The sequence below is a fragment of the Larus michahellis genome, chromosome 2 (assembly GCF_964199755.1).
Source record: "Larus michahellis chromosome 2, bLarMic1.1, whole genome shotgun sequence".
In the NCBI taxonomy this organism is placed as follows: domain Eukaryota; kingdom Metazoa; phylum Chordata; class Aves; order Charadriiformes; family Laridae; genus Larus; species Larus michahellis.
Window position 1 is genome coordinate 113,931,504 of NC_133897.1, and position 19,558 is coordinate 113,951,061.

The 19,558-nt window shown below is 42.4% G+C and overlaps 1 protein-coding gene across 19 annotated transcripts in view; it reads right to left on the reverse strand.

Annotated features, from left to right (window-relative positions):
• MTCL1 (microtubule crosslinking factor 1) overlaps positions 1-19,558 on the reverse strand; it is a 111,355-nt gene that overhangs the window by 84,430 nt on the left and 7,367 nt on the right. For all 19 annotated transcript variants that reach the window (XM_074576661.1, XM_074576653.1, XM_074576656.1 and 16 more), the window contains exons 2-3: positions 14,112-14,336; positions 12,462-12,620 (exon numbers count right to left, since the gene is read on the reverse strand). In XM_074576661.1, coding sequence (XP_074432762.1) covers positions 12,462-12,620; positions 14,112-14,336 — 384 coding nt within the window. The remainder of the gene's footprint in view (positions 1-12,461; positions 12,621-14,111; positions 14,337-19,558) is intronic.

Below are 19,558 nucleotides of genomic sequence, written 5' to 3' on the forward strand. Positions count from 1 at the left end.
ACCACATTCAATGAAAGGTAGCTGCAGGAGTGCCGATGCCTAATCTTCTGGTGCAGAACTGCAGAAACTACTCCTATTTTCTACATTTTTTCTCCAAATAATACCTATACTCTTGCATATGGTTACTCTTAACAACAATTGTGGCCAAGAGAAGCAAGAATTTGTACTACCTGAATTACTATCCCCTCTATGGCTGTGTGGACTGATGGACTATCCACTCAAACAAAACTGAACAGATGCAAAACTTTACCCAAGAGTGAAATCAACACTGTAGGATCAAAACCACCCTGACTTTAATATTCACTGACACATTGTTTTTCATTTTGTTTGGTCTTTGCACTTATTACAGTCAGGACCAGAATGGAAGTGACAAATTATCCCAACGAGGGAGCGTTCTCACAGTATTTCCAGGGAAATTGAGAGCAGGTAGAACCAGAAATAGCACAGAAAAAACTTCCTGTTTAAAGATTTTTGTGCTTGCCTGAAGCCCTGACCCAGGGGAGCAAAAACTTCTGTCAGTAGCTGTAAAGTAACTTTTCAAACAGTGTAGCTCAGTTCCCAGCGGTAGAGACTGCTGTCCCGAGGTGTGCCTGAAGTCCTGCCCATCACAGCTGCCCCTAACCTCAAGGGCTAGTTTGCATATACTGGAAAATTGTTAAGTTCGACTTAGCATCCACATCTGCAATATGCAGAGGAAAAGCCTAAGGTGAAGAAGAGAGGCAAGGAAGAAAAGATGTGAGAATCCCACCAAGGAGGGACCAGTAGAAGGGGAGAGAGGCAAGCAGATACATTTGGCCATCTGAGGAGATGGAGGACACCAAAAGAGAGGACTGGTGTGCTGGGCATTTCAAAGATGCATTCAAATACTTTTTTTTTGTTTTACTCTTTGTTTTTTTCTTTAGGAAACTGACCTTAATTTCTTTTTCCTTTCCCTTGTGAAGGTAATCCAGAAATTATAGTCACATACCCTGACAGCTGACCACAACAGTGGAGAATTTAAGAGCTATCCTATAATTTTGACACATAATGATCAAGGTACAACAGTAACCTCCTTCCCACAAACGATTTCCATAATTTCACATCCTGATAAGTAATGCAGGGCCTACGTTTCAGTCCCTCCCCAGACTAATACGAGAACCTTCCCCTGTAACTGCCCACAGTTCATGATACATTTTCTGGTTTGGGAATCATGAACGAATTAATAAAGTCACCATAAAAGACGCATGAGTGTGGCAATGGGAAACCAGAAGGACTCCTTTAGAGAGGAGAACGCTGGGAACTACAGAACTGTCATCCTCACCTCTGCCTGGGAAGATCATGGAACAGATCCTCCTAGAAGCTATGCTAAGGCACATGGAGGACAGGGAGGTAATTTGAGACAGCCAGCATGGCTTCACCAAGGGCAAGTCCTGCCTGACCAACCTCTTGGCCATCCTATGATGGAGCAACTACATCAGTGGACAAGGGAAGAGCTATGGATGTCATCTATCTGGACTTCTGTAAGGCCTTTGATGGTCCTCCCCAACATCCTGCTCTCTAAAGTGGAGGGATATGAATTTGATGGGTGGACTATTTGGTGGATGAGGAATTGGTTGGATGGTTGCATCCAGAGGGTAGTGGTCAATGGCTCAGTGTCCAGTCAGAGATCCGTGATGAGTGGTGTCCCTCAGAGGTCCGTACTGGTACCAGTACTGTTTAATATCTTCATCAATGACATAGTGTGATCGAGTGCACCTGCAGCAAGTTTGCTGATGACACCAAGCTGGGTGGTGGGGTTGACACTCCTGAGGGACAGGATGCCATCCAGAGGGACCTGGACAAGCTTGAGAAGTGGCCCCACATGAACCTCATAAGGTTCAACAAGGCCAAGTGCAAGGTCCTGCACCTTGGTCAGGACAACCCCTGGTATCAATAAAGGCTGGGGGATGATGGGATTGAAAGCAGCCCTGTGGAGAAGAACTTGGGGGTACTGGGGGATTAAAAACTGGACATCAGCTGGCAATGTGCAGTCACAGCCCAGAAAGCCAACTGCATCTGGGGCTGCATGAAAGAAGTATGGCCAGCAGATCAAGGGAGGTGAATCTGCCCCTCTACTCTGCTCTCATGAGACCTCACCTGGACTGTGTCTGGCTCTGTAGCCCTAAGCACAGGAAAGACATGGACCTGTTGGATCGGGTCCAGAGGAGGGCCACAAAAATGACAAGAGGGTTGGAACACCTCTCCTATGAGAACAGGCTGAGAGAGTTGGGGTTGTTCAGCCTGGAGAAGAGAAGGCTCCAGGGAGACCTTTTTGTGGCCTTCCGGTACTTAAAGGGGGCCTACAAGAAAGATGAGGATGGACTTTTTAGCAGGTCCTGTTGCAATAGGACAAGGGGTAATGGTTTTAAATTAAAAGTGGGTAGATTTAGATTGGGCATAAAGAAGAATTTTTTTATTATGAGGGTGGAGAAACACTGGAACAGGTTGCCCCAAGAGATGATAGATGCACAATCCCTGTAAACATTGAAGGTCAGGTTGGATGGGGCTCTGAGCAACCTGACCTAGTTGAAGATGTCCCTGCTTATTGCAGGGGGGTTGGACTAGATGTCCTTTCCAACCCAAACTATTCTATGATTCTGTGAAGGACCAGACTCTTGAAAACTGAAAGGGAAGGTGAACAAACAATCCTCAATTATTATCGATATAAAAATATATTATATATGATGAAAAACATTAAAGAGAAAAGCAATTTAAAGGCTTGCAGATTTAAATCTGCCTTAGAAATGTTTATCATGTCATTTAATGACTTTATTCCCTCCTTCATCACTTCATAATCTACCATTTTGACACCACTGAACTCAGGGATGGGAATTTATCCTGAACTCTGCAGACGGCAATGGTCAGGAGAGCTGCCTTCACCAATCTCCGCACAAGACCCAGTTTCTGTCGGCACAGCTGACTGCAGCAAGAGCACACTGAAGAGATTGGACTGTAACTATTTTGGAATGATCCCTGAGAAAGAGGCCTTAAATAGACCAATATGTATATCTGGTAATCTCAGATGGCTCCTTCTGCCCACACAGACATTGTGTTGATGTCCCTAAATATCAACACAATTTACCTTCCCCAGCTCCAGCTACTGTCACTGGAGCAAGACCTAAAATTTTCATCTTCTGGTAAGAATACCTTGCAATGCTTATATTTATTTGGGCTCGAGCTTTCATTTTGCAACAAAATATACAGTAGAAAGAAAAGGAAACACAGAAATCAGAGGTAATGTACACACCAGGGGCAGACAGCATCATTTTTCTAGATTGAAAAAAGCACTGTTACAGGTACTAAGAGAAGCTTCAGGCTTTCTCACATCGAGGCACAAACCCAAACCCAAATCAAGCAAAGGCTTCGCTGTGCCTCCTCCCACAGAACAGAAACCATCTCTTTCCGAGGCATCTCTCAGCAGGCTGAGTGTAGGAACAGGGTGAAAAAACATGCCAGCCTTGCAGCGAGCTCCCTGGTGATATAACTGCTGGCAAAACCCATGGCGATCTGTGGGGTGTAGGGATCACGCCTACGGGGATGAGAAAGGGGCTGAAGTACTGCACATGTCACCGCTTTGGCATGAATTAGGTTTGCAAAGAGAGCGAGATGGGTGAAAGTATCCTCGTCTGTGGCACAAAGGAAAGAGGTTATTTACAGAAAGCAGCAAAATGTGCTGATCAGAGGTTGCTTGAAGACTCCCAACAGCTCAATTCCACCTCTTTGCCACTTAAACCCTTTTCCTGACCTGCTGGCATTGACCGAGTCCATTTTTCCGTTCCAGGGGAATGGAGAACTTCTTGATGGATCCAGGTGATGCATGACGCACTGCCAAGCTGGGCTGCCTGACAGCCAGCAAGGCTTTGGGCAGCGGAGCCAGGCTTACCAGCACAGTGCCAGGTAGAGGGAAGGGGGAAAGCCCAGTGCCATTGCATGTGGCAATGCAAAACTTGCCAAGACGGTCAGATCTTTCCCCCTCATTCATCCTCTGACAGCTTGAGTAGTGCGATATTAATAATTCAGAAGTTATCTATGCAATAAGTTACATTCTCCTTTTAAAAATAGAGCTAGAGAAGCAAGTGTAAATAATTAATTTGGGAAGAGAAATAATCAATTAACCCTTTGAAAGAAGGACAAAAATCAATATCCCTGACTTTTTTTCACCTGCCTAAGCATTTCTGGACAGTTCCGGCCCCGCGGCTGCCAATACTCTGATGCGACACGTATTCCTACATGCAGCATCACCACAACAAAAAACCACAGGCAATGTGGGAAATTTGGTAGGAAACTACGCATCTCACAGAGCTCCTCTTCTCACCCTGACAGACTGTCTCTTCCTCTTTTCCATCCCGCTACCCAGAGCTCCAGATGCTGGGATGAAATTACCGGCGATGTGAAATGAAAACAGTTGGCGCCTGCTGCCCGTCAGCCAGCCAAAGCATGGCAGGAGAGCTGCGCCTCACAGGAGCGGTGGCACCAAGTTTGCCGGCGATGCCAGCTTGAAGGGTGCTTTTTTTACATGTTTATATACCCTTTCTCCTTCAGTTGAAGCTCCCTGATATGCTCAAGGCCAGATTCACTTGGGATCTGTGCTGGCTCCTCCGAGCCCTTGGAGGAGAGCAGAAAGGGCAAGGTGTGGGACACCTCTGAAACCACAGTGCCCTGAGTACCCATCTCCACCCCAAACACTGTATGACGCTTCCCACGTGAACATTTGCCACAAGGTGGCTGATCTGAATTTCACCCGAGTTTGGAGAGATAAGGGATATTCCTAATTAACTCCAGTGTACACTCGGTTGTGGATATTCTGGCTTTACATCCCTGCTTCTGCTCACAGAACAGAAGCACGCGGCGAAAATTTGCTTGGCCTGGGACAAGGGATTGCCCACACCTTGGCAAGGAAAGCAAAGGGATCTGTCCTCACCAAGGACTTATGCCCCAATTGAAGTTAGAAATTGGAGATCATGCCCTCATTTTACCCCCCAGAACTGCACTTGAAGGATTTGCTACCAAATTTTACAAGGGCTTGCTGAAGAAAACCTTTAATTATGCTGTGGGTAGATTAAGGGAAAGAATAAAAAATAAGCCCATATTTTTCCCATGAAAGTTCTCTATAGATGTCACAGAGGCTACAGTTTGTTTGCAGTGTCACTGCTGAAGCCCATGTGACAGAGAGCAGGATTATTTTTGGTAACTGGGTGGAGGATGGGGAGACCGATACACAACTTGAGCTTCGTGGAGGTTATCTCCATGACAGTTTCTGTTATTGAAAGAGTCTTTTAGCTACTGAAAGACTTCTCCTATACAGCAAGAAAAATACACGACAAATGGGACATAGAGGAATTTCAGTTACTACACAAAGAAGGTTTCCTTATAATTAACCGGTACCCGGACAATTGTGCAGCTACGGTAGATGATTGTCCTGCTGTAAATGCCATCACTTAAATGTCATTTCTCCATAGGCAAAGGCTAATTGAAGTCCACCAAAGCGTTTGGGAGTGAGGCCGCGAAGGGGGTGAGTTAGAGGAATCCCACGTCTGGGGGCAGGGGCTCTGCTCAGGTTGAGTACCAGGAGGGCAGGGTTTTTTTGCAGGATATAAAACTCTGGATCTGATCAGCAGAGTTACTACTGCTTTCTCTCAAAACCCCTCTCTGCAAGCATTATAGTAGGATTTGGAATTAGTGTCAGATGATTGCTAGCAAGCGTGGACAAATAACAAATGCCTAGAAAGTAAAAGGCTAGCCAAAGCTTGGTAGTAATTTATTTGGTAAATCACAAATTCAGATGCAGATACTGTTTGGGGCAGGGGGGTTATTTGTAAGCATAAGAGACTAACACAAACCATTAGAAAATGTTGGTTTCTTTTCTTGTTTACATATATTTTTTAAAGTTCTAAAAAGAAATATGGAGAGCGCATTAGAAGATGTATAGTATCATTCTTTGGGAAAAAAATAATTATGTTAATGACTTTGCTTCTTAACTGCTATACATTTTGAGTCAAGCCAGATCCCCTCCCACGCCTTCCCTCCACCCTGTTTGTTGGTATCAACACTGAACAAACTATTTCACTATCCGTACAGTTCCTGAAATGCCACAATGATTATAAGTCATTAACTGTGGTTTAGGTACCAATTCATTATTTATCACAGTGAAAAAAAAGATACCAGAGAAAAAATGGTGCTGCAGTAAAACTTTCATGCAGTTAATGGTTTTAGTTATGATTACTGCAGAAGACTTCATTACTTATAACTGTCACAAGCAGTAACTTCTAAGCAGGGTTACTGAGTCAACACTTGGGGATCTTGCTTAGCCCTTTTAATGGTATTTGAATCTATAGCTCACAGGTTTTCTCTTTGCCCTGTTTCTCAGCAAATTCCCATCACTTAAACTCACTAATAACTAAGAAAAGTCAGATACGTTACAACAATCAAAGATTTTTCACGATATAGCCCTACTTCACCCCAGTGTGTGAATTTCATTTGAGAAATGACTGAAGAACATTATGTGCTACCTTAATAAATATGTACAAAGTGCTAGCTAATGAAACGTGGGCAATATTTTCTACAAACAAGCGTGATTTCACCAAGAATAATTTCTTCACCATTTGTGTATATCTTTGCACCGTATCTACTTACTTATATCAGAGAGAAAAGAGGGAAAAGTGATTTCAGATTGGAATAATCACACTTTACACACATGCTGCATGTATTATGCCCTACTTAAATGGTTCAAGGCAATGAAAATCAGACTGTCATGCTCAGCTCTAAGAAGTAGCCTCCAGATTTAATTTTGCTATATTATATTTATAGGGCTAAATTCTGTTATTGGCAAAATGCTCTCCACCTCTAGTGATGTTAAACAGAGTAGTACACGTGCACTTTGGAGCAAAATTTGCCTCTAAATAATATGCCCGAAATATATTCCATCTCATCTTGTATATTTCTACCATTTTTATAAGCATCTGAATGCAGCTTTTCACTCTGTTAAAAGGAGCAGATATTTTAACAGAAACATTACTTTGACTGTTAAAAGCATCAATTCTTGAACGGTGCCTCAAAAACCAGGTGCTGCAGGGGAGGAGGGGAGGGGAAGCTCAGGCATGGCAGCATCCCCATTAGCCAGCGAGCCTTGGATGAAAGAGCCTTGAGAGAAGCCGCTGCCCTAAAAGCCCACAGGTAACCTGGGAAATCCCATTTACAGTATGTACTGGTTTTCATCTCAGTCTGTGTCCTGGAGAGATGTGTTGGAGACATTATTAACGGCTAGTGGACTTGCACTTCTCTCCTCTCATGTGGAAATGAATGGAAACAGTATTTCTTGCCTTCCCATTTTGCCTCTGCCTGCCTTTGTAAAAACACCAGCGAACACAAGCCGCAGTTGTGGTTCTCCAACAACTGGAAGTGATTTCCCGAGTGAACATGCCCGGAGAATAGCAATTGTGCCTCTAACATGCCAACAGTCTGGAGGGCTCGAAGCACAAATGATTTCAACTGAAGTAAGAAGCAGCCAAGAAAACCTCAGTATCACAGAGGAGGTTTCCGCTTGGCCAGAGGTCCTTGCGAGAGAGAAAGCAACACCTCTGGTTGCTCTCCCTCCAGTCCTTCTGCTCTCAGCGGCAATACAGACCGTCACCTGCTCAGTACGGCCATCCCACGAACAATAAATGCCCCTTTCTTCCCAGTTACACAATTGTCATTCATTTCTTGCTAAACCATTTCATAGCACTCACGTCAAATCTTTTGGCAGCTGCTACCCCTGTCCCTAATCCTCCTCTCTCTTTGTCTGGTCCGGCAGGGATGCCCTTCCCCAGCAGCATCAGCAATGCCACGGCCCTGACTCTTTCTCTTCCCTGGCTCACGACGCCAAACCCAGACAAAGAACGCAAGAAAATACACATTTAGCAGCTGCAAAAAAGCAACTGACTCATTCTCCCCACAGGGAACAGGAGCGGGTCCTGTGCCATCTCAGTGCATTTCTACAGTAAGTAGCAAAAATGATTTATTCTTCCCTAGGTACGGAGTTTTTAGAGAGAGGATTACTCTGAGAGGTATTACTTGCAGGGGATTTAATGATCACTGTACATAAAGGCACCCAACGGTTGCCAAGCATGACTTCATACTTGTTTAAACTTACACTAAAGATAGATCACCTAGTTGTGAAACATCCTTGCTGAGAAAATATAAGGAAGACACTCCCTAAAGATGCCCTGGTGGCTCCAAGGAAATGATGCTTGGGATGGGTTAGATGTTGAGTGCAAGACGTTCAAATCTCAAAGAAAATCTGCTTGCTGTTATCAAGCCTTTGAGAAAAGAGCTGGTTTGTTGCTGCTCAGGAAAGAATCGCTAAGGGGTTTGCGCTGGTGCAAAGAAAGGAAACTTTGGAAAGAGTTTTCTCAATGCTTGCTGGCTGACCAAGTTAAATTCTCAATATACATCAGTATCTCTCATGAGCTGAATTAGAATATTAGGAAGGGGGAAATGACAGTTGCGGGGATGTTGCTGAAGTGATGGAGTCATTTTTTTCTCTCCTGGCAGCCTATTGACTCAAACGGCAATGTTAATAACCTATACAACAAGAGAAAAAAGCAAGCAAGCCTCGGCAGTGATACGTGCACTTATGGAATCTGTGAGGGTACACTGCCTTCGCTTCTAAAGTTGTAAGGAAGAAGCAGCTTTGGTAAGTCGCAGAAAATCCCAGCAAATTCCTAGAAGGGAGAGTTCTTAGAGACATCCCAGTTTTGCAAGGACGCGCTACAAAGAAGCATTCACAGCGGTAGGCAAACTCTGAAGCTCTGATGGAGAATGCCACAAAAAAGGCATCAGAGAGAGGGTCAAAAGCAGTTGAAAAGTTCACAGTAAAAAAAAAAAAAAAAGGAAGAGCTGAAAAAGGGAAACTGAAAAAGTAGGTGAACGTAATTGTGGAAAAAAATTCAATGAACGACAGTGCTGCAGCAGTTAGAAAAGACTGAGGCAGAAAAACTTGGTACAGTCAGTAAATTTAAAAAATATTCAGGGAGAAAACATTATTACCTGGTAAAGGAAGTAGCTTCGAAAGAATCAGTGGAAGTACTCCAGGCAAGAGTAGCAGATTGATGAACCTACCCAGTGACAAACAAACAAAATCTGAAAAAAGATTGGGAAGCATTATGGGAAAGGAAAGCACCATATTATCTTTTGGTTAAGAGGACTGAAAAAAAGGGAAGTAGAGTGGCACGATTAAGCAAAGTGAATGCCAGGGTGCTGATGAAGACAGGCAGAGAAGAATAGTGTCTAACTGGAAGACATCAGAATCCAACAAAATCCATGAGTATCGGTTAAAAATCCTTACCAATCCATAACTTAGTTCAAAATACATCTGTAGGAAATGCTTGAAAACTGGAGGGATGGAGCATGCTTATGGAAAAATTTAAAAAGAAAAAAGGGAAAGAGGTGGCATTATCCTAAAAACTTTTAAGTGAATCACTGATGATCTGAGAGCTCCTTATTGAAACAATCAGTGAAAAACAGAGTATTTTGATGGTGGGGAGTACCTGACAGATACCAGAACGAAACAAGAGTCTAGATGTGTTTTTTGACAGATTATGCAAAAGCTTCTGAAAGCATGTCGTGAAATGGGAATCCAGAAGCATCTGGGACTGGGGAGGAAGGTGCATTAGCTACGACACAGCAGTAGAAAAAGGGGTAAGAGCACGGTGAAGGATAGGGCGGGTGGCTTTTTGTCACCCTTCCTCTTTGTTGTAACTTTGCTTCTATTCTTTGCAAAGCTGAGACACACTGAGAAATGTTATTTAGTGACAAAACTGGAAAGGCTATCTCATGTCTGCTTTATACAACAACTTGAAATTATATGGTTTGGAGGAGGCAAAAGCAAATTTCCAAGTTAAAACTGCAAGGCTTTTTTGAAGGAAACACAAATTTTCTTTAGATAGAACAAGCCTGTAGATATTTCACACCAAAAAAATACTGTTGAAAGTACCACAGGAGATCAAAACAGGTACGGGGGTGAAAGAATATATAACAGCACTAAACATCGTAAATGTTAGGAATTTTTCAAAAGATTATTATAAAACACAAAGGTGGCTTTAAAGAAAGAGTGCTTGCAGAGACATGTACAGTGCCGAAAGATATTTTGGGATGCAAAATACATTAATCAACATATATGCCACCCCCTGCAGTGAGAAACTAGACCTGAGAGAATTGTACGGCAGGACAAAGCAGAAGTTAGCACTGAATTAAGCAATGAACGTGAACATGGATGTGAGAAAACCTTTTCGTTGATCAGAGGATGATAGAGGAAAAGGCCTGAGAATAGTCAAGAATGTTACAGAAAATGAGCATATGGTGAGAGTGAGCTCTATCAGAGAGCGAATACTGTCTAACTGGGTCTCAGGCAACCCTCCAGGACTGGATAGGAAAGACGCTTCTTCTAACTGTCAGCCTTTAGATAGACAAGAGGCATAGTCAGGGTGGACTGGGAAGAAACTGCATGGCCTTTGGGTCATTTTTCTCCTGATATATAAAGCACTAGTTTTACCACTGGCGTGTCTAGCACACATTCCTTTAGAGCCCTGTACACATTAAATGTCCCTGAAGAGGCATTGCTTCTGGTACTTCTGGTAGTTACTTGAACACATCTTGAGGCAAGAATTTATTTTTTTATTATTTATTTTTCAGCAATGTCAATAACATTGCAAACACATACTTATCTGGCACACGTATCAGTGTGTTTCTCCAACTTTTGCCTCATCTGTCCTTGTGTGACCTGCCGACGACCCAAAGCTCCATCTTTTCACCTGCTGTGATCTTGTGAAATTCTGACTCCCAGAGAAACCACCACTAATGGTACAAAAAAAAAAAAAAAAAAAAGGACTATCTCTTCTACTATTACTACATCTTATGCTACATCTTACGCCCTGCTGTGCCTTCCAGATCAGCATGAATGCATCCCATCATTCCACCTGCCACCTCCTCCTTTCCCTAGCTCCCCTCCAGCCTTTGCCTCTTACTTTTGCTTCCGAAGTAAGAGTGTGTTCACTTCGCCTTGCAACGCAACAGAGAGACACTTGGGTTAGCTGGGCTTCCCAGCCCTGCTAGGCTGCAGCAATATGAGAAACAGGGTAAATTTGGCCTGGTTAGAGCAAGTTTGAGACTCCAGCACCGCTGGACCAGTTTCTTTCTCACTGCTCACCCACAATTTAGTTTCTCAAATTGCTTAATCCCAAAGACCATCAAGCAGCATCTAGTGGACCTGTGTGTTAATCAACAACAAGCAATACATTCAGTACTGTGGATGACACCATATTTTTGTATGGAATATAGACTGCAGACCCTGTAACATGGTATCATGTCCATTAAGCACAGCACTCACAAATAACATTGAGAAAGAATAGCTAAAACATCATGCAGACTGTATCTTTCGTGTCAGGCTCCTAAGTAATCTAAGCAACACTGACATTTACCCTGGTTGATGGTCTGCCCTGTTAGGTATAAAATGCTCCAAAACTCTTGCAAGTCATAATCCAAATGCACAGAGAAATTACATAGGGGTTGTCCTTATAAAACTGAGTCAGGCTTTGCGCCGGTTGACTCGCAAGCATTGTTTGAAGATTAAAATAACACATAATTGCACCAAGCTCTCTAAATCTGAGCAGGGCTCAGAGGATAAATGCCTTACCTCATTATGTTTAAATGCTCTGTCTCAATCTGGTTGAAAACAGAGCAGAGGCTGTGAGCTGCCAATCTGCTCTACTGTTAAGAGAACAGAAATACCGCTACAGACCGGGATGTGGGCTCCGGCAAAGAGCATGCTTAGTATTTGGCTTTCATTTACTGTTCCCTGAGCCTCATCTCACTTACTTCTAAGGATTGTCACTTCACCCAGTATGACTATGTGTCAGCTCCAATTGAAATGATCCCTTTTCTCAACAGGCAGCGTTTCTGCGCCTGAAGTGCAACGTTACTTATACATTACAGACCACATTCCTGCTGCCTAGTTCATGCTGGTGGCTCCCACTGTCACCACTGAAGAGCACCAGCCAAAGCCTGTCTGAAGGATCCTCTCAGACAAGTCACGCACTCCTTATTTGACTCTTGAATAGGTGGAAGTCCCAGACTGCATAAAGGAGAGTCAGAGCCAGCTGGAGTCAAATCAAAGATAGTTTTGCTCCAGTAGGAAGAGAGGCTTTGAGGAGCCAGTTTAAAATGGGACAGAAGTCCTGTGAGAAGCCCCGGACAAAAGCTCCAGCATCATTGCTCTACCTCTCTTATTGCTTCTCAATTACCAACACATTTGGGACATACACCAAAGGTGAGGAGACCTTTTAGGCAATTGTACAAACAGTATCAGTAGGCATTTCATGTCGGAGTTAGTCTAAGATGCTTGCAAGACAAATTTCCCACCTAACCCAGCAACACCGCTCTGCATGGCTTTCCTGACTATTGCTTACCTCTTTTAACTTGTCCAGCTCATTTTGCAGTGTCTGCTTGGATACTTCCACCTCAATAATTTGCTGCCGAAGGATTTCATTTTCATCTTCTGCTTTAACACGTTTCTCCTCCACGCTCTCCAGCTCATGGTGCAGTCTGACAGAAACATCTTTGGCTACCTGGTCAGAAGAGCACAAAGGCATGAAGAGGATCCATGAGGAGCAACAGCTACAGTGTGTCTCCTACAGTAGGAAGCATATTACAACCCTAGATAGCCAGCAGATTTTTAATTCAATTATGAGACTGTTGATGAAACACTCCAAGCCTTCCAAGTACCAAAATGAATATTCATTTCTAATGAAGAAATCCAAGATGAAAATAGATTTGATTACTCGTCTCCAGCTCCCTCTCCACATTATGCTAAAGCAATGTCATGAACAGCAAGAGGAAATAGGCAGATACCAAACCCACACATCAAAGTCCCAGTACATCACATCAATAAAACAAAAGATGAGGAATTGTACTGTAAAGTTGACAGGTCATCGATCAAAGCTGCATCCATGCAGCAGTCTCATCCACCCAAATTTGCTGCTGTGGCAGCAATCACAACTAGGCAAGAATGATATGAAAGCACAGAAATATATGCTAGCTTAGGTTTTCTGAGTCCAGCCTAACAAGAATAAATATTTACTCCAAAAGCATTTGGAAAGGTGATTCATCACACAAAATGATGAATTACTGAATTACAACAAGTCAGCAAAAACAAGGCAAGCAAACTAAAAAACTCAATATCTCTTTCACTTGAATCTATGTACAAGATTTTTACTGAGTAATGTATCATTACTATTATGATAAGGTTATTGTTTGTTTTCTATCATAAAAGAGAAAATTAGGTCTGGCATTTTGAAAAGTTTGATGACTTGATATGTCACTCCCATTCCCATGGCTGGGAACCAATCATTCCAGTTGCAGAAGGTTTTATGGTTTGCATTTTTAAGTCCACAAATGCTTAATAATTCTACTGGTAAGCAGTCCCTCTCTACAGAAGATATTTTCAAAGCAAGATAGCAATATTAAGAAAGACAAGTAAAGCTAGATAAGCATTGTGCCTGTACAAAGCTTAGCCTTGATGGAAACATTTCTGAAAAATCTAAAAACTGTTTCAGTATGAACATAATTTTTACAGGAATTTGTGTTTTTATGGGAACAGCATTTTGATTCTCTATCTGCCTTGCTAAAATATTATAACAGTCTGTTCCTGTTATGAGTAACTCATCAGGCACCAAGAAATGCAACTTTGACTAGTTTTTTTTCAGTTATTTGGCATAAGCAAGAAGAGAAAAGGAAGGAAATGGCATGAATTGGGGAAAGCATATCAGGTTTTGTTTATACAGTTTTGCAAAGCTAAGGTTTTCAGCAAAACCAGTAAAACAAAACCCTTTAAATCTTTCAAATGCACAAATGTAACTTGACTGCATTTCTTTCATTTTGAATCTAAGCACATGTTTTTTTACTTGCTAACACATCTTTTTAAGACGATAAGCTGCATATTTGTTCTCCACCGCAGAAGAAGGAAATTGGTCCTGACGTTTGGAGCACCCTTCCTTCCACTGCAGGGAGCTAAATTGCAGTCTGCCGTCTTTTGCTGTGAATATGAATCTCTCACCCACCTTTAAATCTTGTTCCAGGCTCCTAATGAGCTCTCCATCCACATGGCCTGTTTGTGCAACTTTCAAGCTTTTCTGTTCGGCTTTCCTGAGACGATATTGCAGAATGCGGCAATTCTTGTTTGCCCGGTCCAGCTCTCGCCGGAGCTCCTGCAGCTGGTAAACATCTTCCTCTAAATAACTGTCACGCATTTCTTCCATTTCAGCCCGAAGTTCATCCAGCTCATCCTGTGAGAAGTCAAAACAGTGCTCCATCATACCTCTAAATCTCACCCGTGGGAGCAAAATAGGAAACATGCTCACTAGGATACCATATTAATGAAGTGATACAGATTGCAACATGCAGCTCCAGAAGTCAGGGGAACAGAAGTTTTATCCCAACATTGACTAATTATGCTGAACTAAATTAATTAATATTTGTTATATTTCCTACAATTGCTTTATTAAAAATAGACCAGATGCTTATCTGTCTCCTGAAACTGGTAAACACCTTCATTTTACCATCCTTAATCAAAATAAAAACAGCATAATACTTTGCCACTACCTGAAGCAATTCCTTGCTTTATTCAGACTACAGTAAACCTCCTTAGCCAAGAACCTCAACAGCCCTGTGTGATGTGCCTTTTTAACAACTGGCACTTCCAAAAAATGAAATTGCCCCTTGAAAACTTTAATGCATCTTTACACCAAATACCAAACTGCTCCATATGAAAATGCTGTCCCATCTGAGCCAAGGACCATGCTCATGCTTAATGACAGATGGGTTGGGTGCAGGAGAAAGTGCGTTTTGGTTGTGTGCACACACATTTCAATAACAGGACCACAGGGACAAAATAAAACCTGTGCCCATGGGAATAACCTGGTCATTCTTTTCTGGGCATCGTGAACTGTCCCAATTCCACATTATGCCATGAGAGGCACATGTTCTCTAAAGTCAGATTTAAAGATTTAACGGCTGAACAGGATAAACTCTTATCATTCCCATTTGTTTAATCTGTGGATGACTGAAGCTCTAGAGCTAAAACTCTTATAAAGGTCTTCCAAGCTCAGGGGCACAGGCCATTGAACTACTTTGTGAGAGGAAAACTATGACTCTACTAACTTCGAACAAAGTTGGGGGGTAAAAAACACAAAACAGAACAAAACAAGAAAAAGAGCCAGGAAGAGAATATTTTAAACAAACTACTAATTTTTAAATTGTTTTCCTTAGAATTGCATTTGACATTACCAAGACTAAATTTTCTGCAGAAAACATAACTTAAATGAGATACACGAAGAACTTGCACTGGGGCTGGCTGCACTGTCACCTCACTTCTGAATTGTAACTGACACTCGAAATACCAAGGATGGCTGGAGAACATTTCACACTTGTATCAGGCGGAGAAGACACTGCTATGGAGTTAGGTCCCTTGACAAAGTCCCCCCCAGTGCTGGACCATTGCTGTCCAGTCCCTCCATGAATGTGTCCACCTATATCCCTCCTGGTAGTCCTGTCAACCATTCCCCCTTCCCATGGTCTAACTGGATGGACAGTCATGTTTCTCCCCATATTCATCTTGCTCCACTTGAGCTTTAGTCACAAATGAGGGGGGACAGATCTTACCTCTGAGCACAGTCCTGACCAAAGGAAGATGGGTCAAACCTCTTTAGCATAGTTACATAGTTAACTCCTCCTAGAGAGAAGGAGGCTGAGGGGAGACCTTATAGCTCTCTACAACTACCTGAACGGAGGTTTTAGCCAGGTGGTCAGTCTCTTCTCCCAAGTAACAGGCGATAGGACAAGAGGAAACAGCCTCAAGTTACGTCAGGGAAGGTTTAGACTGGATATTTGGGAAAATTTTTACACTGAAAGGGTTATTAAGCATTGGAACAGGCTGCCCAGGGAAGTGGTTGAGGCACCATCCTTGGAGGTATTTAAAAGACGGGTAGACGTAGTGCTTAGAGATATAGTTCGGATTAGTGATGGTTTTTGTCAGAGTTACGTTGATGATTGGACTAGATGATCTGAAAGTTCCCTTCCAACCTAGGCAATTCTACGATTCTACATTAGAATTAATAGTGTTACTCCTACTAAAATCCCATCCATGTATAAAAACTCCAGTGTTTAGACAGCGATGTTTTAACTTCAGTTAGCTGAACCAGCGTAAATCAAACTTTAGGTAAGCACAAGTCTTGCTATTTTTAAAACAACCACTCTGGGCTCAGCAGTGAGGTTCTGCTCCACCAGTACAGCCCTCCCAGGGCTCGACACAGTGCCCCTTAGATGCTCAGAAAGGACAGACGGGTTTTCTCATAATCCCACTATATCGCTATACATTCTCAATATATTCAGTTTTCTGCTATAGGGGCATCCTGCCCCACAATCTCCCTGGGACAGCTGCAGCAGTAGGATATTTGTGTGGATGGAGAAGCTCAAGGGTTACTGCTCAGTGAGCTGGATCATGCTTGAGCTATACACTGACTGAAAAGGAACGAAGTAAGCACAGTAACAGAAGTTATCCTTGCAGCAATGACACCCTCAGAAGCTGCAAATACATTAATTAACCAAAACCAGCAGACTGCGAGGAAGCAAATGAGCTCTGCAGACCAAGCCCAGCAGAATTCTTTCAAAATAATTTACGGTCCAGGCCCTATCTACCCCTCCTCAGGGTATGGCCAAATACTCAGGCCAGTTTACAGCCGACACCCTGGTGAAGTTTTGACAAATTATTGGTATTTGCACAAAGGAAAACATAACAACATATGCTTGAGTGAACTGTGGCGAAGACCTGCTTTTCTTTTTAACATACGCACTTTTTCACTATGCTTCACATTTATAGACACTTTCAAGAGGTAAAGTAAAAGTTTACCCAGTAAAGATGGAGATGCAGAAGAAAATGTCAAGGTTTTAGAAACTGGTTAGAGAGTAGCAGTGGCTTTTGAACCTAAGAAAAGGAGCATACTTTCGTGTTACCAGTATATTAACTAGGTATTTTGGCTAAGGTAATCATACCAAAAGTACAGTCTTTACCTGTCCGAGCTAATACAGCCCTCTGGGATGAACAGGACCAGAGTTACTGCTTTGGGATGTCTGCAGACTCGGGAGTTGAATCTACCTCAATTAGATTTAAGATCAATTAACATTTTAATATCATCTTCAGAATGCTACTGTTAGATTAGATTAATAATTTGGTTGTAAAATGAGAATTTGGAAACACAAATCTGCAATAAAGGAAAACATCTGTCATCACCAAATTAATGGGATCTAGTTTATAACCCGATGTTTATACTTCAAGAACTAAGCAATGGCTTTCGTGTACTAAGTAGCCTGCAAAAAGCAATTACAATGTTATTGCTCATGTCTTAAACTCCCTTCTTACCTATATCTGGTTTTAGAATTAGTAAATCTGATCAGTTTCTGGACAAACATTACACAATATTTGACTTCAAAGTATTTATTACAACCAAATTTGGGAAGTGAAACTCGCATCATTTTAAACAACCCAATCCCTGAAAACAATCATCCCACTGAAACTGAATATTCCCAAATCGTCTCAGTGGGCACGGGAGCTCTCCCAGCCTAAGAGTCACTCTGTCTCCCTTGGAGACTTGAATCCAATGTCATTCCTCCCACCAAAGAAGTTCCCCAAAGAGCTGCAAGCGTTGGCACGAGCTATATTTCAGTAGATAGACCTGCCTTTTAACTCCAGGAAAACTGACAGTTTCTCCATCTCCCTTAACAGCACAACTCTGACATTGTAAGTCTGTGACTTTTTTTTCTTATTCTTGCCTCTGATTTCAGTTAAAAATAACAGTTTGCTTTTCTCTAGTGTAATTTTGCAGATAAACTAAAATCTAAGATACTATCAAGAAATCTGTAATTCAAACATCTCAGATTTTTTTTTTTTTACTGAATTGAGCTTCTTTTCCACACTTAATTTTTTTCTATTCCCAAAACTGTTGCATAGGAATCAGACTGTGTTTGGACTCCTTGTACTTAGGAATACAGCATCCTTTGGATGAGCTTTAAAAGGTGGCCATATACATGCAAACACAATGCGGACACAAACAATTTTGACTGTATAAGGAGCAGAAACATCGAGGTATGGGCAGCACGCAGCGCCAGCCCGCTTTCTGCTGTAGTACTGCAGTGCCTGGGGCTTGGACCTACATAGGCTGTCCAGCCCAGGAAGGAAAAACCCAAATGGGACAGATTAAATCTTTTTAAGTAGCAAGATTAAGTCCTATTTTTATATATTAGAAATATATATACAGGAGCATGTCACCTCTGTAACATCAAAATATAAGAAAACTTGTGTTAGCGTCTCCTCAGTCAGAGCTGTTACTATTACCCCTACAAAACCAGGACAGCTTAAACTCCTCTTCCAAAGTGATGCAAGCACACAAAACGGAGGAAGCTAAGTTAAAGACCCAGGGAAGTGGAAATTACAATTGAAACTGTGATGCTCCTACAAACTAAACTGGCAATCCTATCACTTCCAAGGAAAACATGTCAATCATTAGCGAAATCAAAGGTAAATGCAACAAAGCCAGAACCTTAAAAATCCCATACTCAGTAGTTTGCAAAAAAAGCTGTTTTGGCTGCGAGGCAGTTGGAAGTACTAGATAAACCCCATCCCTGACTTCATTAAAATGTATTGTTCTTATTACTATTATTATTGTGAGTGAGAATTAAAGCTCTTTCTCTCAGGAGGTATTCAGCTTCATACTGTGGGCTTTAATATTGTAAAAGTGAAGAAAGAGAGCAGAATAGGCACTTAAAAGTAATTAAAGCCAACGAGTAAGAAAGCGGCCATCCCTCTTTGTGCATCTAAAAAAATGGAGAGCCTGTTCCCTTCCTTAATCAGGGAGGACCTGCTCCAGCATCCCAAAGGGGCAATTGAAATTGGGAGGTTAAGTGCCAGCATAAGAAGCTTCACTTTGCTCTACATTCCTGTAGGGGATGAGAGCCTCCTCTTGATCCCTTTTAATTTAATGGTAATTACGTTATTATTTTCAGTAAGAACAGCACCAGGCAGAGCGTCCTGGAAGAAAGAATGTTGTTTAGAAAAAAGCTAAACTGCTTTTCTTTCCAGATGTCACCCTGGTCATCAGAAAGAACAAATGGAAGTGTGGAAAAAACCCAGCTTTTTAAACTGGCAGCTCTTTCCAAGTTTGCAGTAGAAATCCAGTTTCTCCTGCTCCTGAGTCTAACCGCTTATGGTTTCAGGTGCTCGGCCCAAATGACTTCCTAAAGGCCAGCTGTTTGGGGTCTAATAGGGATCTCTCATCTGAGACTCGCGGGGTGGCCGGACAAACAGGGCCACGCTTAAACAGCTGCTCCATTTGCAGGATTCCCCGAGACTTCGGTGCCAAAAGCGAGTGAATTAGGATCCACTGTTTGCCTGTCCGTCTAATAAGCCGAGGTGAAGTGGCTGAAAGGGGAAAGCCTGTGCACCGTTTACGTGGCT